Source organism: Protobothrops mucrosquamatus, unplaced genomic scaffold, assembly GCF_001527695.2.
Source record: "Protobothrops mucrosquamatus isolate PMUCROS unplaced genomic scaffold, P.Mucros_1.0 scaffold1659, whole genome shotgun sequence".
Taxonomy (NCBI): domain Eukaryota; kingdom Metazoa; phylum Chordata; class Lepidosauria; order Squamata; family Viperidae; genus Protobothrops; species Protobothrops mucrosquamatus.
This window is the reverse complement of record NW_015387816.1, coordinates 343,594-368,614: the sequence shown is the minus strand read 5'-3', so window position 1 is coordinate 368,614 and position 25,021 is coordinate 343,594. Positions and strand designations below refer to the sequence as shown.

Here is a 25,021-nt window from a genome sequence, read left to right as displayed (position 1 = left end):
ACAATTCCCCAAATAGTTGATTATCTCCTAGATGGACTGGATAAAGGCCTTGCACCTGCAACTATCCGAAGGCAGGTGGCGGCCTTATCCACTCTTATCTCTTGCGCAGATTCTATTCCCTTAGCTCACCATCCCAGAATCCGAGCCTTTATCAAGGGGGCTTGTAACACCAGTCCTCCTGTGGTTCACAGGTATCCATACTGGGAGTTACCGCGAGTCCTTCGCGCTCTCATGCAGTGTCCCTTTGAACCATCGGCGACCGTTTCCTTAGAACACTTGTCACTAAAGGTGGCATTTTTGGTGGCCATCATTTCAGCCAGGCGTATATCGGAGCTGGCCGCACTGTCGGTCAGGCCGGACTTATGTATCTTTCACAAGGACAGGGTTGTTTTACGACTCGATCCATCTTTCATCACGAAAGTTAATACTCTCTTTCACAGGTCGCAGGAGGTGATTCTGCCAAATTTTAGCCCGAATCCGTCACATGACTTGGAGCGGCAGTGGCATACACTGGACGTCCGCAGGGCTTTACGGCGTTATATCAAGCGCACGGAGCCGTTCCGTAAATCCGAAGCCCTATGGGTGTCCTTCCGACCTGGCACCCTAGGACAGAGGGTCTCCGCTGGCACCATTGGCAGGTGGATCCGGAACTGCATAGGAGAGGCGTACCGGGCTTCGTCTCTGCCGACTCCAAGTCATATTACCGCACATTCTACTCGGAGTACAGCAACAACGGCTGCATGGGCCACTCAAGCGTCCATTGAGGAGGTTTGTAGGGCCGCTACATGGTCCTCGCCCTCTCCGTTCATACGCCATTACAAAATTGACAGGTTCGCTGCGGCGGACGCCTCCTTTGGTAGGAGGGTTCTCCAGCAAGGGACAACTTGAGCATTTCTGGTTTCCCACCCTATGGGACAGTGAGGCTTTGGTATGTCCCATTGGTGGAGTCTCCGTCTCCTGTACTGGAGAAGGGGCGTTGGTCTTACCTGAACGCCTTTTCTCAGTACGGAGACGGAGACTCCACACCCACCCTAGGGTCAGCTAGACCATTTGTGTTAGGGTGCTGAGAGCCAACGCCTCGTCAATCTTCAAACGCTTCGCCCTCGTTAAGACTGGATTACCAGTAGGAGGGGGCGTGACAAGTTTTGGATACTTGGTCTCAAGAGCAGGCAGACAAAGAAAACCCATTGGTGGAGTCTCCGTCTCCGTACTGAGAAAAGGCGTTCAGGTAAGACCAACGCCCCTTCTCACTTAAAAAAACGTGCAAGTATCAGAAGATAGTATGTTAGGCCTACATTTTTCCCTAGAGAATATGAGTTAGAGGAACTATTGCTAGTAATGTTGTTTTATTTTTCATACCTTTTTCCTGGCTTAAAGAAAGTTTAGGACAATCATAATCCCTCTCATAATAAGCCACTCTATAATGTTTCTTGATGCAATTTTAGATGGTTCCTGTTAAAAATGGAGACATGGAAATTAAACTAAATGAAGTCCAAGGAACTGTGGAAGAAAAACTAGCCCAGCCTGAAGAATTGTAAGTTATCTCATGAATTGTCAAGTACCAGCTATTTTTATTAACTCTAATGAAATGCAGCTTGGTAAGAACATATTTTGGGTTTGGTATCCTCAGCTTCATCTTTATGTCAGTTGGACATGAGAAACTGCTGAGCTACTGAATCTGTGCCTGGGGGCTTTGGGGATCTGAATGGGAAGGAACAGACCAGTTCAGTCTTGACAAGGTGTTAATTAAACATAAGTATCCTTTTTGCCAGCTTGAGGCTTGGGATGTATTTTGTCCTTTTTATAAAATTTAATACTCTGATCAAACTTTATTTCAGGACAGAAACAGAGAGTCTAACAGAAAAGAAATATGACTTGGAGAAACTCCTGGAAGGTATTGTAGAACTTGGGTAAGTCAAGTATGCATATGCAATCCTAAGTTTGGCCAAGCCATGTTGCATAAAAATTATGGGACTTGTTTTCTATCCACTAATAGAAATATATTTAAATATTCATATGTCTAGACATGTTAAATGAATGAAAGTTATAGCTAGGCACATTGCTCACAAACCCTGATTTTCTCAAGCTACATATGTATATGTGATGGATGAATATGTGATGGATCAATCTCCAGTTCCCAAAATGGCTATCCTAACATACTAATATGGAACCATGGGAGATGTAGCAAATATTATCAATATTGGTGACTGGCAACAAATCCTTGCTAGTTAAGTGTTTAATTTTAAACTTGTAGAGTGGGAAGAGATTAAATCGATATTGTTAGATATGCATGTAAGACAATAGGAAGCATGCATTCACATTTTCCCCTTCAAAGGAATAATTTGTATAAAAGCATGTATCTTGAACATCTCAAGGACAGCAGAAAAATAAACTATTTTTATTTTAATAGTGACTATTTTAATTCTTCTTTCCTCAAAATGACTTCTGCAGAAATTTAGAACAGAAAACCTGTCCATCCATTTAACCATCTGTTTTTACTCATTATCCCTTTATGGGAATTGTCAAATATGCCAAAGTTTTCACATGAAGTCTTAAGATTTCAGCCTGCAAAGCACTAAATTCAAACGAAGATCAGATAGGATGTGACATCACTGGTTTTGACCATTTTAACTTATTTTTGAACAATTTTCCATGCTTGTGAAATTGTTCTGTGATACCTGATGCCAAAGAAGATTAGAAACACTCATCTTACTATGTACAATGCAACTAAAGAGTCAGTGAAAATATTGGCTAGAACAGATATAATCTAAAACTTCAACTAGAAGCAAAAAGGCTGGGTGATATAGAAGGAAGATATTGTGGTTTTCTTCAGTGATTATATATGGCTACTACTGCTTGACTACTTTTCGGAAGAGATTACTTTAAAAGAAGATACAATATACAAGACCCTCCCCTCCAATTAATTTGTATATTATACAGAAGAAAATGAGCTGAAATATACTTTCGCCAACTAAATTATAGAAAAACATAATGGCAAAACTAGTGTAATTTTTCTTGCTTTCCAACAGTAATGTTGCAGAACAAGTTAATGATAAATACAAGCTGCATATTGTCAAACTACAGGAAATAATAGAATCCAAAAACAAGGACATCGAAACATTAGAAAGTACTCTTCATCTGAAAGAAACTATCCTGTCCACCCAAACTGAAGAACTGAACGGAAAGTCCAAAATACTTGAGGAGCAAAAAGGTAACTCCAAAAATGTGGTTTGCGTGCATATTATTGCAAGAAAATAAACCATTTGTTAGACTTTTGAAAACTATTTCTAAGCTTGGCTGAGAAATATTTTCTTTCTTCCCATCGTGACAAATGAAAATCAAAACTTCCTATCATTAGATGAAAGAATTACTGGATGTAAATGTCTAATCTCCAGCCCAACAGAGAGCAATATCATTTTAAAAACCTTTTTAACTATATTATGTATTAATACACATTAATATAAATTATAACAGGAATATATGTCAGATGATTTTGTTATACTGATTTCAGTGTTCTTTCATTCCAAATGCATGTGCGGTGGACTGGTTTCTATGCTAACCTGAACCTTAGAAAGGGATTTAAGGAAAATTCGGCTACACGTGCTTTGGAATATATTAAGCAGCATAGTTAGGCACTTAACCATTCAACAATATTGACATTTGTAACACAAGCTTTTATCATGTTCCGTTGATAACTCATCAGTAGTCAACGAAATGGGTTCTATATTGATTTCCCAAGGAAATCAGATCAGCCATATGCATGCATGTTTATGCATTCAGTTTTCTAAGTCTAAAGATGTAACCCATTAGCCTTTCCATTAATGTTATACACTCCATGCTAAATATTTATTCTTTCTATGGGATCCATTTAACATTACATCAACTTTCTTCTTTCTACCTGCATCCTTCTATAATAGATTAGGGCAGTGTTTCTCAACCTTGACAGCTTTAAGATATGTGAACTTCAACTCTGTTGAGAAGTTGTGCCAAGAAATGAACTCTTTTTGCCTTTAATAGCCTGATATAAAAATTTAAGAGAGTGCTCTAAAAATAGTTGCTGTTTTGATGGATCCCAACCGCTTGAATAGAAAATGTTCAAACATTTACTGGGTTTTTTTGTGTTTTTTTTTTAAAAAAAATATTAAAAAACACTCTGGAAACCACTTTTGCTTTGTCAATTGCATTTCTAAGAAATAATTCAGATTTGAGAGCTTCTAAGTAGTTTAGATGGTATTCAATGGGCTCTAATAATAGGTAATTATGAAACAGTTTCTAGGGAGTAACCTAAGCTATGATATTTTCCTGTAATAGTAAAAATAATCAAGGAGTCTAGAAAATATACGAAAATGGCAATAGAATTATAGATATGTATACATATGAGTTCTTATGTAAAAAGCAAAGTTCTCATTTAGAGAAATGCTTCCATGAATATGAAGAAAAGGAACGAGTTACGAATGCTGAGATACAATGCTTAAAAGAAAAACTTTCTATAGAAGAACAGGAACATCAAAAGCAAAAGAAGATTTTTAAGGTAAAAAAAAGATTAAGATAACTATAGGTTATATTTATTTATAAATGTGTAAAATTTAGTATGTACTGAGCATCCTCTCTGTGTTGTCCAGTTATTCTCTATAGTTTTCTATCTGTAAGAAGGAGTTCACATTTCCCAATCCTTCTGGCCCTCTCAGTGGCATTCAGATATGGTCCGTGCAGGATTTGGAAGTGGAAAGCATTGTTTTACAATGGTTCTGCTCCTACTTGAATGGATGATGCCATTCTTTAGTTGAGCCCCTATACCACATGGAGCTTGGCTGTATATTCCTGCTGTTTAATGTCTACATGAGATTTTTGAGAGATTATCAGTCAGCTTGGGATGTAGATTCATCACTATGCTGATGACACTCAAGTATACATTTGGGAATGGCGTAGATATCCTGGTCAAATGTGTAGAGGCTATGAAGGGCCAAATAGGTCAAAGCAAGCTCAAATTCCTGAAAGATGGAATTATTACTGGTGGTTAAAATTTGATCCCAATCCCTAAATTGGTTTGGGATGAGGTCATCTACTCCTTGAAGGAGAAAGGGGGAAATAGGGGTCCTCCCTGAATTCATAACTATGTTTGAACAGATGGTACACCAGTTGTGGGTATTTCTGGAATAATAAACCTTGCAATGGTGATTCATAATCTCTGCTTCTGAAGATGACTCTGAGGTTGTAATAGGTTAAAAAGTAGAAGCCCAACTACTAACAGGTGAAAATACCTTAGCAGTGTTACCTTTATGTTAATTTTCTGCTACAGGTTACCATTATAATTCTGAACCCAATTTAAGGTGGTGATTTTAATTTTTTTAGCTTTTCATGACTTGGCATAAAGGTATTTGCAGGATCATCTCCCCTAAGCAGAATCAATCCATAGAGTGTGTTCATTCCAGAAAAAGCTGTCTGGGTCCCTGTCTCATGTGTGGAAGAAAAACTGAAAATCTTTGATGGCACCCCACAGTAATACTTTGACCTTGAGATTTTGGAAGAAAAACTCCATCCACTTGCATTTCACACGATGTTGTACAGTTTTATTATTTTCTTCTGTACAAAATTAAAATGAAGTAGGATAGCCGAGAAATGCTTTTATAAATATAAATGTAAAAAATAATTGGGAAGCCTGAGTAAATTGTCACCTGTGAAGGTTACAGGTTCTTGCTTCATTCCTCCTGTTAAATATATTTTTCAGATGGGGAAAACTACTTATTATTATTGTTAATGGCCACACTTTATTTGTATTTTTGTTGGCACTTCAGGAAACCTCCGCTGATATGCATCAGAAATTACTTAATTTCCAAGAGGAGGTAGCTAAAGAGAGAGAGATTCTAGAGATAGAACTGAAAGAAGCCATGGATGAGCTGGATAAATTGCACACTAAAGAAGCTAAAGTTGAGAAGCTGTTAAAGCGTTTGGAACAGGATAATGCATCCCAAAATGAGGAGTTATCACAGCTGGAAGCAAAACTGCAAAGGTTTGTAGAAAAGAGGCTCTTATTGAAATTATCTGTGTCAATTAGCTAATAGAATTATAGAATGGATTTCTTTCTTGAAGTCTGTGTATTCTCAGATCTCTTCTGAATGTTCAAATTCCCTTTGGAGAGAATTGGGGTATATGTGCTAAGAAGGAACATATTTTTCCATTGAAGAAGCAGAAGTATGCCATGAACTAATGGATAATGGCCTTCTCATAAATGGCAGGCAATATAGACCAGTAGTCCATGGCTTGAAGTCCCAGGTTTGTACATGGCTTCTGTAAATTCTTCATGTCTCCCCAGAGATTTTCAAAGTTGTTACCAAAGTGTAAAGTTTTATATCACAGGAAAAGAAAATGAATAAATACATGAATAAGAAATAATCATGTCAACTTTTTTGGTTTAAATTAAACAGATTTTTATTGAAAATTAAGGATGAGAGTTGAAAGATTTTGTATTATCTTTTCTATCCTCAATCCTCCTATATTGCCCAAATGTTTCAGGCTATTTTTGGACTTTCAGAATAGATATTTCCAGAGGTCCCCCATTTCCATCTATTTAAGTAGAGCTAATTAAATTAAACTTAAAATAATAGTTCCTGAGTCCCCTATGCTCTTGTTTGTACCTTCCAGTTCAGTTCAGTAGCTTTTGGAGTACTAAAATATTAACTGTTGTTATTATTATTTGTGCAGGAAAAGTGCAGAGTTGGAAGAATTGGCTGCATCACACAAGAGTACCATAGAAAAGCTGCAAGAGGAATATAACCAGCTCCAGTTTAAATTTGGAGAGACCACCACTGAATTTGAAAAGTATGTCAATACCATGGCATAGAAGGATTGGAAAGGTCTTACTTGTTTAGTATTGGGAACTCTTGTCTTTCATTAGTCTGGAACCAGTCATCTGTTTCAGAGTGACTGTATAGAAACAGAGATCAACTTCTTGCACTGTGTTTCCTTGCTTTAGATAGCAAAGATTCACTGAAGTGAACAAATTTTACTTTAAAAATGAACAAACTCTTATTGTTTCTTTCTCCTAGTACAGTGGTGGCGAAGTGGCACCCAGAGCCCTCTCTGTGGGTACGCATGCTGTGCCCTGGAGATGGCGAGAGACTGGTCCCCGCCGCCCTGGCCCCACCCACCCAGTCTGCCATGATCACCGCAGCCACGCCCACCTGGCACCCAGTGATAAATAAGTGGATTTGGGCTTGCAGTTTGGGCACTGGGTCTCTAAAAGATTCGCCATCACTGTCCTAGTACAACCTGTCATACATGAGCTTTGTATCTGGATGGTGGGCAAAAGCTTAGCATAAAGATGACGAGTACTATGCACAACTCAAAAGAAATGTAAACTTTTAAAATCTTTCTTAGTTACAAAGTCTGCATGGCTGAAGAGATTACATGCCTGAAACAAGACAAAGTTATTTTAGAGGAGAGATTAACTGAAATGAATAGGACAGTCCAGAATGTGACTCATGAAATGCAAGAAGAACAGCATGCTAAAGACCAGGCAAAAGAAGATTATATAAGGTATGGACAGTTAGGAAATTTTGCCAAGAAGACTTGACTGCAAAGACTGTATTTGGTGTTTTGTGGCAGATAATTGAAAGACAATCTAGTTCTAGCTCCTCAAGTCCAACATCTTTCTTTATATAGCGATTCAAATTAAAATATCAGTGACAATTGGATACCCATTATATATTCAGTGAAGAGAGACTCACATTCTTCTCACCCTAACTGATTCTATTGTCAAACTGCTGTGATTATGATTGGGACTTTTTCCCCAATATTTTCTTCTGTTGTGTTCTGGTTTCTGATGGCTTAGAACAGTGGTTCTCAACCTGTCGGTCGGGACCCCATTTGGGGTCGATCGACCATTTCATGGGGGTCGCCAAGCAAGGCTGTCCGCCCTTTTTTTGGTCCGCCATTTTTTCCCCCTTTTCCGGCGGGTGCCTTACCTCCCTTGAGCTGGGCCAGCTGGTGGTCGGCCTGCTCTGTCTCTGCCACTTGCCAGCTACGCCTCGGCTGGCGCAGGGGGCGGAACCACGCATGCGCGGCGCTCCCGGGCAGGGAAAGTCCTCGACTTACGACCGGTTGGGTAGTCCTCAACTTACGACCGGTTTAGTCCTCGACTTACGACCGGTTTAGTCCTTGACTTACGACTTACGACCGGTTTAGTCCTCGACTTACGACCGGTTGGGGTCGCGGCATTAAAAAGGTTGAGAACCACTGGCTTAGAATTATGTAATTTCCATCAAAATGCTAGTTTATAGGAAGTTCCTCTTTCTATCTAGTTTATTTTAGATTAGTTTAAGAGAGAATAAACTACTTGGAGAAGATTTTCTGTCTTTTGATTCAACCAGAAAGTTGCAGGTTGCGTGGAAATTTTATAAAAGTATGTCTCTCCTTTCACCTCCAGCTCTGCAGTAAATCTGTAAATCTTATATTGCTAAATTAATATCTACAATGATTTCAATAGCAAAAACATTTAGATCAGCGTAAGTGTAGCAGATTTTTGACTGTAGGATTTGCTTTAATAGAAAAACAAACGAACAAAAAATCCTAGGATTTACACCCAACATCCAGAGTGCATTATCAAAAGACACAACAAACATTTGGAATTAAACAATTTGTTTTGTCTATTATCACAGTCTTTTTCTGAAAAGATGTTTTCCAGTACTTAACTATATTAATTTTAGCAGTATAATTTACACAGTGTGATTATTTTTATGGTTTTCTGATTTAGGTAGCGACCTACCTTTTGCCCATTTATGGCACATGTAGCACATTCTTCTTTTAGGCTAAAACTTTGCCTATTTCCAACCATCCTTAAAATTACTGAGAATTTCTCATTTTAATTCTCCTCCCTTTATTTTAAGGATGCTTCTTGACAGTCAGACAAAAATAGCACTAAAAGATGCAGAAATAGAAAGAATCAAGGAATCGAGCACTATGCAAATTGCTAATCTACAAGCCGAACTGGAGCAGCAAAGTGAAGAACTGAACAAAAAACTTGAAACAGAAAGGTGAGTTTCAGATGTCTTGCATGGGAACTTCAGATGAAAATACTTTTGAGTATTTGGGAGAAAAAGAAGTGAGTATGTTCACATTAAAAAAAAAAAGCACATTCTAGGCATTAGAGCAGTGATGAGCAACCTGGGACTTTTTTGACAGCAATGCCCCATTTTTGTTTTCAAGTAAAACGTAAAGTTAGCCTTTGGATGACTTTTGATTGTTCTTATTTCCCCCAAATCCCAGACAAAAATATGGCACAGTAGATAAAAACTACTTTTGATTTAATTTACATATATATTACATTTAGTAGAATATAGTTAAGATTATCACAGTCCATGCATTAAAACAATCCCTTACTGTCCCATTTTTGGAAAGGTTCTACCATTCAAATGCTTCCAAGGTCAAGGAGCTATGTACTTTAGCAGAAATTGGCAGAATTTCCAAAGCCTGTTCAGACATTTTATTGTAAACTGGTTTGAGAAACTTTGGCATACGGTGTTTCCCCAAAAATAAGACCTATCCCAAAAATAAGTCCTAGCTTGATTTTTACGTGTGGACTAATATAAGTCCTATCCCCAAAATAAGCCTTAGTTAAGGCCCCGCCCACTCAGTTCCACTGTCTGGTTGCATGAGAAAAATCAAGCTAGGGCGAGGGGGGTGGAGCTGCCCCACACGTTCCACATCTGCTTATCTCAGGACCGCTGCAGGCAGGCCTCCCAAGCCCTGACACCTGCCTCGCACCCTGGCCTCCGTTTCACTGACAGAGGTCTTTTCCTGAAGGCCTCTGCCGGCAAAAAGGCAGCCGGGGGTGATGCGTGCAAGCAGTGGCGGGCAGCCACAGAAATAGTGGGGCCAGCGGAAACCACGCAGACTCCTTTTGGATGGGGCTGTTGGTGCTGCTGCTGCGAGATGAAACAGTGGAAACACCCCCCCTCCCAAATAAGACCTAATGCCTCATAGGAGGCAAAAAAAATATAAGACGGTATAAAGAAAAATATAAATATATTAATTAAATGAAAAAAAAACCTCCAAAAGGGAAAACATTGTCTTATCCCATCCATTAGGTGTGGTGCTCTAAAAGAATATGGTCCCAGAGAGAACGGCTGCCTACATAAATAGAGATATTTAGAAGACTTAATTGCATTTCCAATATTTTTTTATTTCTAGGAAAACCATTACAGAAAAAATAGGAGCAGATTACAAAAAGAATATAAAAACGTGGCGTGTGCTCTATGAAGACCTATATAATAAAGTAAAACCTTTTCAGGTTAGTCCTTAATAAGCACTAATGGGCTTGGGCAGTTTTTGATAATTTACTATTTTGGAACTCCAAAATCAACCTGGATTTTTAACTATGTCTTTAGATGCTCCCATGGTTTTAATATAAGAAATACCCTGTATTGATGGATGGCACTTGCAGTGAATTGGTTATTATAGTTGCACAGTCAATCAGATGTTCAGTCTCGATTTGGCATTTTTATCCATCTATCAAATCATTTCCAAAGGCATGGAATAGGCAGATGTTGATGTTTGATAATGTTAAAGGTATCACAGGATGTAAACTGTTCCATGTAAAGCTACCTTTTGCAATTGACTGATGGTAATTTTGTGGTGACACTACTTGAACAAAGATAATCAAGTGGTGCTCCAGTTGTTCTGGGATTGTACTCAAGTAGCCTATTTACTATTTGTACTACCTTTACTTTCTTTGCCACAGTCATTCTATGTCTATTTGAAGGTGTTCGTATCTTCTCCAGTTATTATTATTTAAACATAAGTATAGTCTGATGGTAGAACAATTTTTCATCACAAGCATGGGCAGAAAAGTAATTCTTCCTATATCATTGGTAATTGTACCATATGGGGGTTGGGGGACCTTTCTGAACAGTGAAAGACGTGGCATAACTGAGAAAGGGATCACCTCCTCCTATTCTTATGGATTCTGTTAAGTCAAACAGGGACATCCCTTGAGATTTGCTGGTCATCTATGATTCAACATATGTTTTACTTTGCATTTCAGGAACAGTTAGATGCATATGAGGCAGAGAAAAATGCTCTTCTAAATGAGCATGGTGCAACCCAAGAAGAACTGAACAAAATTAGTGATGCTTATGCTAAGCTGCTAGGCCATCAGAATCAGAAGCAGAAGATCAAACATGTAACGAAACTGAAAGAAGAGAACACTCAACTAAAACAGGTCTGTGCTACTCTATGAAGGTCACAGATTTATGTTTATCTGTGATAGAGAGAGACAGAAATATCAAAGGATATGTAAATAACCAAGGTGCCTCTGCATGTGTCTGTTAAGGGTGGGGAGAAACTCAAAATATGTTGTCAGATTGCTATCTTTGTGAGTAAAGAATGTTTATTTAGCAATAGCACTTAGCAACAGCATTTAGACTAATATACCGCTCCATAGTTTTACAATGTCAACATATTGCCCCCAACAATCTGGGTCCTCATTTTATCGACCTCAGAAGGATGAAAGGCTGAGTCAACTTTAAGCCCCATCAGGATTGAACTCCAGATTGGGCAGAGTTAGCCTGCAATACTGCATTCTAACTATTGTGCTACCAGGGTTGCTAATATATAATTTAACTATATATTAAACAGCCATGAAACAATCAAACATATGTTAAAGGTAGAGCTTCTTTCATCCCCATCAATTAGCAGGGAGTAAAAGCCAACATTCATGGAACTTTAGTGGTGATAAGACACACAGTTGATAGAAGTGAGATGTCAACGCTGCAAATACTGTATATTCTTGCTTTGACAATATGCAGAACTGTCTGGTATTTTTATAGTTAAATCAGGCAACAGTGAAAGCCCGGGAAAAAGAAACCAGAAGCAAATCACATCTTCCAAGTTAATTGGAAGATGTGAACCATGACCCCAAAATAGGGGCGGGGAAAAAATACTTAGAATGTATGTGTAACGGAAAAGAATCCAGATCTAAGCATTTCCACCATGCCGTACTGACGTCTCTGTAACCTTAATAAATGCTTTTAGGAAGAAATATGCCTGAAAGTCCTTTTAAGTGTTTCGTTAATCAGACACATGACATCATGCTTAGATCTGGATTCCATATAGCTGCAGAGAGTGTGGATTCTTTGAGAACACAGCTCTTGCCATCCATCAAAGGAACCACACTGGGGAGAGACCGTTTAAATGCCTAGAATGTGGAAAGAGCTTCAATTTCAGGATTACTCTTGATCACCATGAGAGGATCCACAGAAGGGAGAAAAAACATAGCTGCAGTGGATGAGGATCAGGGACCGCAGCTAGCAACATTTATGGAAGGAAAAAGAACATTCCTCAAATTAATCGTCAAACACTAGCTATGTGATACTTACTAGCTGAAGGAGAATAAAGGCAAGAACAAGGGATAGGCCATTCATCCATCAGGAACTTGAACACTTTATAATATATGCCTGAAACTGGATTAGAATTAGGAAGGGTAGAGGTGATAATTAAAAACCGTCTCATACTATATAGACCGTACAATGTACAGCGAAACCGCGCCTACCTCATTGCTGGCAATGGGGGAAAAGTTCTGTGACGTCACGTGATGTCGCAAGTTTGACATGTCTGTCATAAACAATATCACTCATCTTTTTGGTGGGATTGATTGGGGGACATAAATTGTCATGTTTGTAATATCTGGAATTCATCTTGCATTGGGATTTTTTTCTTTTAGGAATTATTAAAGTTGCGTTCCCAAGTAGCAAAGGAAAAACAAACAAGGGGAGAGCTCCAAGATCAAATTAATGAAATTCAGGGTATTAAACGGTTTGATCCTTCTAAAGCTTTTCAGCATCCTAGCAAGGAAAATGTTGCTCCCAAAACACCTTTTAAAGAAAGTGAGTACTTTCAAGTATCTTCCATAAATATTAACAACTTGGGCCTGGGGAATTAGTTTGATGTATACATCAACCAGCAGAGTAGCTTTAATATGTGTATTCTTTTCAGCGCTTGTTATTGTTTTATTGATGCTTAATTAACTAATTGGTGGCAATAATTCCAGTTATTGAACAGATCAGAAATGTAATGAATACTAAATCTTCTGTAATTTAAAAATAATAATTTCAATCAACTTCTCTTATTTATTTAACAGGCAACAGAAACAAAAATCAACCTGTTCTACATTGATGAAGAACAAATTCACACTTGAGAGATTTATCTTTCCAAGAAAGTATTGTCTACTGCCTTGTGTGCTCCAATCTATATTTCTATATTAATAGAAAGTTGTCTTTAAATATATTTTAATAAAGCAAATAATTAGTACTTTTAAACTTTCTAAAATACAAATGGCCACAGCAATTCTAAAAATATCAATAGGGCACAATTATCAAACATTTAAATGAAAGCCTAGTAATTTTTATAGCCGAATCAGTACACAAGACCTAAGCGAAACTTCTTTATATGCATACACAGTGTTACATAGTTAAACTCTGACTTTTGTATAATATTTTAGAAATTGAAACAGTTGCTTCAATGATCATAAATAGCTCATAGTTATAGAAGTACTTAGTCTTCAAACATGCAATTCATTATTTAAAATTATTTTAATTGGGTTTTTTTTGCTTCTGAATTGAAATACATCATGTATGATTCTGACTTTAAAGATTATTTGTATTAGCTTGTAGTTATTGATTTTATTGTTGACTTATCTTTTTATCAAAAGGAATTTGTGAGACTCACAATTACTAGCTGCTTTCCTGAATTTCCTGAATATTTTAGAAATTGAAACAGTTGCTTCAATGATCATAAATAGCTCATAGTTGTGGAAGTACTTAGTCTTCAAACATTATGCAATTCATATTTTTTAATTACTATGTTAATTGGATTTTTTTGATTCTGAATTGAAATACATCATATGTGATTCTGACTTTAAAGATTATTTGTATTAGCTTGTAGTTATTGATTTTATTGTTGGCTTATCTTTTTATTAAAAGGAATTTGTGAGACTCGCAATTACTAGCTTTCCTGAATTGTATTTTAATCTTAGGATATGTAACTGTTATGTCCTTTAATTTCCTATTTCTTATCTATGTCTTATTCTATGGAAAGAACAAACAAAAGAAAATTCTTACTAATAATTGATGGCAGAAGAGACATTGCTTTTTGGTTACTTCTTTCTGCTAATCAAACAGCTTACATCAGCAAAACAAATAAGGCAATTTTTTCCCCATCCTCAGTTTGACTACCCTGGGGAAATTCTTTATTTTCACAATGCTGATGATGCTAAAAAATAAAGTTTATTACTAACTTCACTGTGGAACTTTTCATTGTATTCCTATAAGGACCAACAAGAAGCTCTGTAAGCCTTTGTGGTAAGGATTGTCCAGGACTGGATGTGATGATATGTTTTCAACATGTTGAAGTTTGAATTTGTTTGGATTTCTCTCCCCCTCCTTTTTCTCTGTTAACCTTATTTTAACAGTTTCAAATAAGTAAAACTTAACACCATAGGAAATTAGCAGTTTCACTTTCAATTGGATGTAAAAGAGCTCACCAGGTTCCTTTTTCCCTGTGTATTAAAGCAATCTACTTTGAACTGAGTGGCAAGTTTGTGCATGTTATTTTTACGCCTATTTTCCATGGTTTTTAAGTACACGCCTACCACACGTTATCTTATTTGCAAAGATTTCTGGCTTGGAGAATAAAGAAACTTAAATTCTGTCTTGCATACTAAGCCAATAGCGTTGTGTTACACTGACTGATAAGTGTTTTGAGGCAAAGAACAAGAAATTCAATTCATGGGGAGGCGGGGTCAGGATGTTTTCATGTAATTTTTTTGCCCTGCGGCTCTAAATATTTCCGCGATAGGAAAATGTACAAAGGGCGGCCCCCGGCTGCTTTCTCGAGGGTGGGTTTCTAAAGGATATATACTGCGGGGAGTGAAAGTTAGTCAGCCCCCAAAGAAGCCAGGAAAACCTTTCGCAAGATGGAACAGCTGGATTGAGCTGCCTTGCCCCTCCCGCCATAGCGCATGCCGTCCGCACGTCCGCAGTGAGACGCTCCCTCTGATCCCCGCCTCCCACGGAGGAAAGGACCAATCAGCGGCGCGGCTGGAGGAAAGGGGCGGGACTTTGGGCGCGACGGCCGCCTCCACAGTCCAGCTGAACGCGGGCGGCGGCGGCGGCGCCTACGGACCAAGGCAGGAGGGATGGTCGGGTGGGAGAAAGGGCTCCGCATCCATTTTGAGCCGGGGAGCTGTTGGCTCGAGGAGGTGAGGAAGGATTCGCAAAGCACCCCCCTTCCCCTCCGTCCTCTCCGCTTTTCCGTGGTAAACATACTGGCCGCGCCTCCTCTGCGCCGCCTCACCCTTCCGGCTCCTTGGCTCTGCTTTGGCGGCAGCTTCCTTGCTCTTCCTTGCCTGTGGGGAGGAAGACGCCTTAAAGGGGTCCTCGGGCTGCAAATCATGAGTTGGCTCGCCGATCTCTCTGCGCTCAAAGAGAGTTTCCTCCTGTGCCTGTGCTTATGTGACCGTTTCCCCCCCACCACCCCCTTTACTGGTGGTCTCTGAACGTGCTGGACCCGGACGCCCATAATCCCCAGCCAGCATTCGTTAACGGTGGAGGTTTTAGGGCTTGGGATTCAACCCAGCTGCAGGGTGCCAGGTTGGGTGAACAATTATAAACACTCGGGGAGGAGTGAGCCATAGAGGGACTCTCCTTTTTCCCGTGAGTACTGTGTGGGAGGAGAGTTGTTAAAATAAGCCACACACGTGATGGGTTTAAAACTGCTTGTTGTTGAATGAAAAATAGCCTGTTAAACTGTAGTCGAACAGTTAAACTGTAATCTTAATATTGCATAACGCTTAAATATTCACAGTTCCATTACCATGGGCCTAGTAAACAACCTTTCAGCAGTAATGTGCTTCTAATGGGATTCCTAAGGTTTTCTATAATGGGACTCTGCACAGACTCCGAGGCTCTTTCTGTTGACTAAGTTGGGATAATTTATTTGCATCCCTCTTCCTCCTCCTAACTGTTTCAGTAAGAATTCCATACTTTTTGCATAGCCTGAAGTAATCATTCTTAATTCTTCTTATGGTCACTCCCCCCCCCCCCCAATAATGCTGATTTTATTATTTGTCAAGTATTTGGGCCTTTTCTACTTCAAGGACAGACCTTGTGTTTTGTTTAAACTGGTTTAAGAGCTTGATAGGGATATGAAATTCCATTAACCTTTTGTTGATCAGCTACATTTTCAGAGCATTTATGCCCTGCTCCTAAGTTATGTAGAACCTCAGACAAATGTACAGATCAACAAAGGCAAGATAGAACTTGCTGTCAGACCTAGCAATCTAAAAAAAACAAGTCATGAAAGGAAAAAAAAGTAGAGAAAAACCTCTCAAGTATTAATGTTGTGTAATTCCAATAAGTATTCATTATAAGCAATTGGAATTATAATTATGTCAGTTATAATTCCAGAATCCTACTAAAAGTCATTGATCGGTCTGGAATGGAAACACTTTCTGGAATAATTATAAGGTAAAACTTCAGGAGGACTTTTGGTAACACTGTTTCTCCTTTGATAGGTGAAGAAAAGCAATTTTGTATTGTTTTTGTTTTTTTAAGAAATAACCCACCTTGGAAAGATTTTGTCTTAACAGTTTAAAGTAAAATAAAAACAAAAAAAAATAGATATATTTTTTTCAATAAACCTTTTTGTAGATATCAATTTCAGCGATATTCAGTGAATAGTTCTAAATTATAGTCATCTTTTGATGATTACAGCATAGTATGTTTTCTTTATGTATGTATGTTAGCACTTAAACTAATCTGACTCATTAATTTGATCCTGTTCTGTTATGACTCCATCAAATCTGTGAATAAACACTTGGGGGGAAAACGTACATAGTACATTACTGTTGATATTTCAACTTTCTATACAGCACGGATTATTATTGAAGCTGCTATTTTGTGGCTTAAGTTCAATTGAATTTGTAAAAATAAGGGAAAGAGATGTGCAGGAGCATGCAACAGTTTTGGGAAAAACATTGATAATTTTATATGACTGTAGATCATATTTTGGTTTTTTTAGGAAGATGTTGATATCCCAAATAGACGTGTCCTAATTACTGGTGCCACTGGACTGCTTGGCAGAGCTGTTTATAAAGAATTTAAAGCAAATCACTGGCACACTCTTGGCTGTGGCTACAGTAGAGCTCGACCTTTGTTTGAACAAGTTAATCTTTTAGATTCTGCTGCTATTCACAGTGTAATCCAAGATTTTCAGGTGAGAATTTTTAAAGGAAAGGAAATGTTTTCCATATTGTTCAGAATTGCTCAACAATTTAACTGGTTTTCCTAAATGTTAGCATATCCTATTCATTATGTAGCAAGAATATTCTGTTTTTAAACAACTGGGACTTAATTTTTTTGAAATGCTAGAAAAAAATGGTAAAATGATCATTTAATAAATTCAATAAAAGTAGTAAATTGAATTAAATTTATTAAAAGTGAGGTCATACTTCTGGAATTTTTTACTTCATGTATGTTTTGAAATTCTTGGAGTGGAACAAGGAAATAAACTGCTAAACAGCAAAGGAATTTTGGATGGATAAATTTTGTATACATTCTGGTGGATCTCAGCAATATAACATGAAGTTTTAGATAGATAAAGGGTATTTAAATGAAATTTCAGTGGTCCTTTTTAAATAAACTTACTCATATGTGTGTATGGTTTCCAGCCTCATGTGGTAATACATTGTGCAGCTGAGAGAAGGCCAGATATTGTAGACAGTCAACCAGATGCTGCTGCTCAGCTCAATGTGACTGCTTCAGGAATCATAGCAAAAGAAGCAGGTAAAAACTATTGATTTTTTTAAAAATAAGGTTAAATTATTATCTTCTATAGTCTAAGTGTAGGTAGTTCGAACAGTGTTAAACAATTTCTGCAAGTTAATGTTTCATTAACATGGTTTGTTAAAAAAGGAATATGGGATCTACCGATTGCTATTTTAAATAGAAGGTTTTTGGTATGATTCAGCAGTAGTATAATTTACTGAAGAACTGAAAGCCAGATGGAATACTCCCTTTGTTACACATTTAACTATGATAAATATCTTTCAAATTTAGCTCAAGTGGAAGCATTTCTGATCTACATTAGTACAGACTATGTATTTGATGGCACCAACCCTCCATACAAGGAGAACGATATACCAAATCCTCTAAATCTCTATGGCAGAACCAAACTAGAAGGTGAAAGAGCAGTTTTAAAAAACAATGAAGGTAAGTTTATATTTGGGCACATATTTCCCCTTCTCCCTTTTATTGTTTTATAGCAGCGAGATACAATAAAAACAACAATAAATGGTAACATTACAATAAAAAAGATATGTATTATTGTGGTTAAAATAAGCTAAGAAGAAAGGAAGGAAAAATCCAAATAATATTAATACAGGCCTTAGACCAGTGTTTCTCAACCTTGACAATTTTAAGGCATGTGGACTTCAACTCCCAGAATTCCACAGCCAGTAATGCTGGCTGTGAAATTCTGGGAGTTGAAGTCCACATGCCTTAAAGTTGTCAAGGTTGAGAAACACTGCCTTAGACAGTTAGTCCATATCAAAATATATTTTGACATCTTTTAATAAGATTTGAAAAATGATTCAAGAGCCAATCTCTTGAACTAGTTGACACATAGAAAGAATGTTGTCTTCAACAAGATTAATTCTGTATAAAGTGTGAAATTCCATATTTTTGGAATATTAATTCAATATCATTTTATATCTTTAACTACTACATTTCCCCCCCAAGTTTGTGTTCACATATTTGATGGAGTCAGAACAGAACAGGACCAAATCAATATGAGTTGATTAGTTTAAGTGCTAGCACACATACAGAAAGAATCTCATATCTCTATATTTATTTCATATCTTCATGCTGCTTGCCTCGGTGCGCAGCAGGAGGCTGCGCGGTGCATCATGCCAGTGCCGCTACTCCACGTGGCGTGTCACAAGCGGCAGCACCGGCACAAGTCGCACGGTGTCTTGCAGTTAGCAGCGGCACCGATGCAAGCAGTGCGACGAGCCACGTTGTGTCCTGCCCGAGTGGTGGCACCGGTACAAGTGGCGTGACGAGCCACATGGCTTCCTGCCGTGATTGGCAACAGTGACGTGATGCGCCACATGGCGTGCAGCCGCAATCGACCACAGAAGAACTCCAGCTGCTAAAATATCCAGGCCATATTGTGTTGACATAGTTTAATTGTATATGTAGCTGTTCAGCAGTTATTTCTCCTTCTGTTTGATTATGCATATTTAAGTATTTCAGTTTCACTATCTGAAACAAACTCTTATGTTTCTCTTGAATTATCCAGCATTGAATTCTACATAACAACATGAGCAGAATAACACAATTAGAATCATTTTCACTTTTTTTTGACAAACCTTTCCTCCCCAAAGACTGCATTCTACTGTTTCTATCAAGCACTTGCAAGTCTTAACATTTCTTGGTTTTCTTCTTTAATAAACGGTACACAAGGGACACAGAATCATCATTTTTTCTTAGTATTTTAGTGTTTATATTTAATTTACAATCATGTGCTCTATTTTCTTTGTTCAACATGACTGTTTTGGTCTTTGGTTTGCTAAAAGAAGAACATGGAGGAAGTGAGGCCAGCATGCGATAGGGAAGGAAAGATTCACCTGTCTCATGTGCCCTTCTATCAGGAGGTACAAGAGGAAGCCGCATTGAGGCAGACGTTCTCTGTGGAGTTATCCTTCTTTGAAGCAGTTAACCCTCCAAGCAAAGAATGGCCCCCATTCTCATGGTCTTCTGGAAATTGAATAATACTTGACTTTTCTGGATGCCTTGAACGATTAGGACAGCTGGATTGAGACCCATGCCATATCTGGGGATGTTGCTATTCTGATTTTATTGTTGTTTTATTTTATGTTCTGTTCTGTCTTTGTATTGTTAACTTTTGGTAGCATAATGTAAGTAACATTAGATCAGACATGTCAAACTCGCGACGTCACGTGACGTTGCACAACATATCGGGCCGGTATTGCCATTGCCGGCAATGGGGTGGGCACAGCTTCCACGTGACGCATCCGGCCCGCAGGCCGGCAGCTTGACACTCCTGCATTAGATTGTTGATCTGTCATAAATAAGAAAAATTAAAATGGTTTAGTATTTAATCTTCTATCTGTAAGCAATAGCTAACATTTTTTTTCATTGTTTGAATGCAAAGGTGATTACATAACAGGAAGAATGATGGGTTATAAATTATCAATCATTTTATTTATTTATCAAATTTAGAAACCACCCATATTCTCAAGGCTTTATGAAAATATTTCATCCCTTCAGAATATAAATTCGAGCTATTTTGTAAATCAAGCTGCAGTAAATAGACAGTTAAACCATTGTCCATAAAAGATCTCACACAATTTTAAAATCCCTGTTTGCTTCCTTTTCAATGATTGACTTTCATGGTAAATAATTCTGGCTTGGATGTGCTTACTTACAGTACATTCGGAAAGTATTCAGACCCTCTTCACTTTTGTCAATTTTGTTATACTGCAGCATGATTCTACAGTTGTTGACATTCATGATTTTTTCATTAATCTACACTCAGCACTCCATAATGACAAGTGAAAACAGAATTTAGAAATGTAACTTGTTCGAGCAGCGGGTGAGTGCATGCGCACGTGCTCCATTTTCGTGAGTGGCAGGCAGAGCCTGTTGAATTTGCAGACTCATGTTGGTAGTTTCCCAGGTATTATTATCTTAAGTATACTGCACTATGGTTTATAACTTTATTGTCAAAGTTATCATGGGAAACAAAGCTATGTGGAGTTAATTTTTACAGTTTTAAAGCAGTTTTCACACACCATATGTAAAATAATTTGACTTGTTCCAGTTCAATCTTCACTTTTCCATATTTTTTCTGTTGATGTGAAGTTTACAACATTTTGGGTAATTGCATGGTTATATATTTTGATTTGTGTAACATTTATGGCTTTTCTTTTTTTTCTCTTAGGTGCTGCTATCCTTAGAATTCCTATTTTATATGGAGAAGTTGAAAAGCTGGAGGAGAGTGCTGTGACAATTATGTTTGATAAGGTGCAATTCAATAACAAATCAGCCAATATGGACCACTGGCAGCAAAGGTTTCCAACATATGCCAAGGATGTAGCCATTGTTTGCCAACAGCTGGCTGAGAGGAGAATGGTGGTAAGAACTTTCTTATATGTACTATATCAAGGTTTGAAGCACTGCTTCACATGTTCAATGTCTACAAATACTTTTTTTATGTATTTTAGGTTTCAAAAATGCATGCAGACTCCCTAAAACCAATAATAACATGTACAGTGCAACATGTAATTAGGTTCTGATTAAAACATGTAGAATATTTGTACAAGAACGTGGTTAAAATTTTCAATACAATATGATACTGTAGTCTTAAGATCGAGATAATAGTTAAATAGAAATTCTATGGTGGAAGAATAGTGGTGTTGTTGGAAGATATGAAATAACTATAGAGATTTTTTTATGCTTATCTGAAAAAAACAGCCACATGATTCAAAATTTTAAAACAGGGGTAGTCAACCTTGGCTCTTTTATGACTCGTGGACTTCAACTCCCAGAATTCCTGAGCCAGCTTAGCTGGCTCAGGAATTCTGGGAGTTGAAGTCCACGAGTCATAAAAGAGCCAAGGTTGACTACCCCTGTTTTAAACAAAAGGGATCTCCATCAAAAAGTTGCATTTGTCAATTCCTCCTTCCCATGTATGTCTATACATTCAGTATTTATTTACTGGTTTTGAAACATTCTAAAAAAGAAATAGCTGTGATTAAAGGTACACTTATCTTTCTGATGTTCATTATATTTATGAAGTTTCCTGCTTCCAGTCCTAATGCATGGTATTCAGGAGCTGTATTCATTTAGCACTTAAAGCATTAGATAAGTCTAACTAAGGCTAAACTTTTAATATTCAGAGAGCTCACTGAGATTTTTTTTAATGTTGCACCATATTAATGCATCTCGGATTGCTAGAGTTTATTTGCCACAATAACAACAAAAACGGTTGTAAAACAGTTACAACTATTCTTTTCAAGAAGACCAGTACATTGAGGTTTTTCTCATAGTAACACTATTATGTACAAAGTAACATGTAGCTGAGTTGAATATATGTATAGTAAGTATTACATTATGCAGCAGAAAAAGTGTTCTAATAATGCAAAAAAAACCCAGTGCATTGAATTAAATATTGCTTCTGATATTAGTCTTTGGTGGCTTCCTACAAAGGTTATTTATTTTCCCCTTCCTAGAACTTTTTAGTATAGGAAAATCGAAATTAATTTAAATTGTATGTTTGTTCATTTTCCAAGGATCCATCCATTAAGGGAACATTCCACTGGTCTGGTAATGAGCAGATGACGAAGTATGAAATGGCACGTGCTATGGCTGATGCTTTCAATCTTCCTAGTAGCCACTTAAGACCAGTAAGTAATTAATTGGAATGAGCTAACTTGTAGTTGGTAAATATTTGGCATTTGTTTTAGATAGTGCTATGAAATGTTATCGTTGAGGAACAATTGTTCTTTATCTAATAAAATTTTGAAATTGATAATCCAATTATTTGATCTTCTTTTGGCTCTTTGGGAAGCAATGCTTATTTTTGTCTCTGCAATTATAAATCATAACCTTATAACAATGTAGCTCAGAAATTTCAGCTGCAATTAAGATGCCATGTGGAAGGGATGAAAAATTGCTTTCTGATTATAGCTTCTCATAGCCCGGTGAGTGACTATCTGAATTGTCCTTTTATGTTGCCTTTTATGTAAATACTCATTTAATAAATGATTACATGAAGGCAAGTGCAAGGAATTCTAGGCACCCGACAGCCTGGAAAATTAGAAAAGAAATATTTTAAAGTATATCAAATCTAGAAATGAATTCCTCTATGTCTTTTCTGTCTGCCTCTAGTTTCCTAGTAAAGGGAAAATGTAAGGTAGAGGTAGAACTCAACTTACAACCACAATTGAGCTCAAAATTTCTGTGGCTAAGCAAAACAGTTGTTAAGTGAGTTTTGTCCCCTTTTATGACCTTTCTTGTCACAGTTTTTAAGTGAATCACTGCAATTGTTAAGTTAGAAACACTTTTGTTATATGAATCTGGTTTCCCCATTGACTTTGCTTGTCAGAAGGTTGCAAATTGCAAACACTGCAATTGTCATAAATATATACCAGTTGCCATGTATCCAAATTTTGATCACGTAACCACGAGGATGTTGCAACCGTCTTAAATGTGAAAAACAGTCATAAGTCACTTTTTGCAGTGCTGTTATAGCTTTGAATGGTCCCTAAATGAATGGTTGTAAGTCAAGGACAATCCGTAACTTTTGCTCAATTTACAGTCAAAGGCTACCTTTAGAAGCTTCTTCTCAGGAGACACAAATGACTTTAATGTCTGCATGTATCTTTGATTCAGTGACTAAGATTTGGATAGAAGTGTTTTTGGCAGATAATTGGTGATTCTGTTTTGCACTTTTTGCAGATTTCAGGATTCCTTGCTGATGATTATTACAATATTACAATGTGAGAGAGAAAACTGGTTTGGGGATGGGAGAGAGAGGATCCTTAGAAACAACTGCATTTTGGTATATATTTTTTATGCTGAACAATAAATACATTGATCTTTTAAATTAAAGATTATAGATAGCCCAGTGCTGGGTGCTCCTCGTCCTAAGAATGCTCAGCTTGACTGTTCCCGCCTTCTGATGTTGGGCATTGGTCACCATACTCCGTTTCAAGTTGGGATCAAGGAATCACTTTGGCCTTTCCTCACTGACAAGAGATGGAGACAGACAGTGTTCCACTAGCTTGTAGATATTTTAGTGTAAGTATGGTATATGACGCACTTTTTTAAAAAGGGGAGAAAGAATAGTTTTGTATTCAGCATTCTTTGTTTCAAGTTCAATCAGGTAAAAATATTGTCTTGCACTAGTGAAATTGTAAGAAGTGTTGATAAAAAAATAATTAACCCTGTTTGAAGCTGTTAATATATGTTTATGTTTATCACTGGCTTATAAAGATCTAGTGATCTACAATTATTGCAGTCCTCAGTAATATGGAATGAGAATGTTTCCTCACATGCAATTTTTGTGTTTAAAATTGTTGGATAGTATCTCTCTTGGCATTATTTTCTTGATTACTATAAATAAACATTGTAATGCAGGACTTTAATGTTTCCAATGCAATTTCAAATTTAAAAAACTGCTTTAGATCTGATTAAAAAAATTCTAATAAAATAAAATTTTATTTTTGTTTGGAATGAATGTGTACTTATACTTTACATGTTTCTACATTATACTGCATCTTGAAACTCCAGCATTGTATTAAACAGTTCACAACTCTTTCTCAAAAATGCCATTGTAAATGCACACTGAGGTATATTAACAGATGTTACTATGTCATAAAAATATATTTTCCTGCACTTTACTTAATAATATTTGAAGGCGATAAAATCCTGAAAAACATTCAAAGAAATATTGATTTATTAAATTCCAAATAATTACAGAATTTTACTTGTTTGGGTAAAGGGAGAGCTGTTGTAAAATAGCTATTTTCAGACAGTGTGACATCATTAGGTAGTACATTATAATATAAAAGGCAAAACCTGAAGGCAAGAATGCAAGTACTTTATTAATAGAATTTAAGTTTATTTTTTTAAATGCAAATGTAGTATTTTTACCTTAGTAATTAGAGTATTATTTATAAGGATTCTGCTAAAACAGAAAACAACATACATTGAGACAGCACCTTTTTCCTGCTACTACCTGATCTCCCAAGGTAATGCATCCAAGAAAAAAATCTATGCTTATTCCTATGACTTTTCTTTCAAAATATGCTGATAGAGTAACATAATAGGTAAATGGTAAAGGTTTCCCCTACCCAGTCGTGTCTGACTCTGGGGGACAGTGCTCATATCCATTAGTTAGCCAAGGGAGCCAGTGTTGTCCGAAGATGTTTCCACAGTCA

At 37.2% G+C, this 25,021-nt stretch overlaps 2 protein-coding genes across 2 annotated transcripts in view; both read left to right on the top strand.

Annotated features, from left to right (window-relative positions):
* Window positions 1-13,828, top strand: part of HMMR (hyaluronan mediated motility receptor) — a 27,170-nt gene extending 13,342 nt beyond the window's left edge. Inside the window, exons 7-18 of the mRNA XM_015822741.1 lie at window positions 1,446-1,534; window positions 1,839-1,910; window positions 3,030-3,211; window positions 4,413-4,531; window positions 5,796-6,010; window positions 6,703-6,819; window positions 7,378-7,536; window positions 8,886-9,032; window positions 10,189-10,288; window positions 11,042-11,218; window positions 12,719-12,881; window positions 13,136-13,828. Of these exons, the coding sequence (XP_015678227.1) occupies window positions 1,446-1,534; window positions 1,839-1,910; window positions 3,030-3,211; window positions 4,413-4,531; window positions 5,796-6,010; window positions 6,703-6,819; window positions 7,378-7,536; window positions 8,886-9,032; window positions 10,189-10,288; window positions 11,042-11,218; window positions 12,719-12,881; window positions 13,136-13,170 (1,575 nt within the window). The 3' untranslated portion in view covers window positions 13,171-13,828. The remainder of the gene's footprint in view (window positions 1-1,445; window positions 1,535-1,838; window positions 1,911-3,029; window positions 3,212-4,412; window positions 4,532-5,795; window positions 6,011-6,702; window positions 6,820-7,377; window positions 7,537-8,885; window positions 9,033-10,188; window positions 10,289-11,041; window positions 11,219-12,718; window positions 12,882-13,135) is intronic.
* A 1,287-nt stretch (window positions 13,829-15,115) lies between these two features.
* MAT2B (methionine adenosyltransferase 2B) lies at window positions 15,116-24,423 on the top strand. Its single transcript, XM_015822740.1, has 7 exons — window positions 15,116-15,253; window positions 17,074-17,268; window positions 17,723-17,837; window positions 18,111-18,263; window positions 21,019-21,212; window positions 22,370-22,483; window positions 23,692-24,423. Exons 1-7 carry the CDS (start codon window positions 15,191-15,193, stop codon window positions 23,860-23,862), a joined length of 1,005 nt encoding a protein of 334 aa, XP_015678226.1. The 5' UTR covers window positions 15,116-15,190; the 3' UTR covers window positions 23,863-24,423.
* Window positions 24,424-25,021: the final 598 nt, after the last annotated feature.

Bases quoted from the DNA above. Each gene is read 5' to 3' on its own strand.
- MAT2B (XM_015822740.1), top strand. From the start codon at position 15,191: ATGGTCGGGTGGGAGAAAGGGCTCCGCATCCATTTTGAGCCGGGGAGC. The intron at 17,269-17,722 runs GTGAGAATTTTT...TATGGTTTCCAG, and splicing joins GTGTAATCCAAGATTTTCAG to CCTCATGTGGTAATACATTG. The intron at 17,838-18,110 runs GTAAAAACTATT...TTTCAAATTTAG, and splicing joins AATCATAGCAAAAGAAGCAG to CTCAAGTGGAAGCATTTCTG.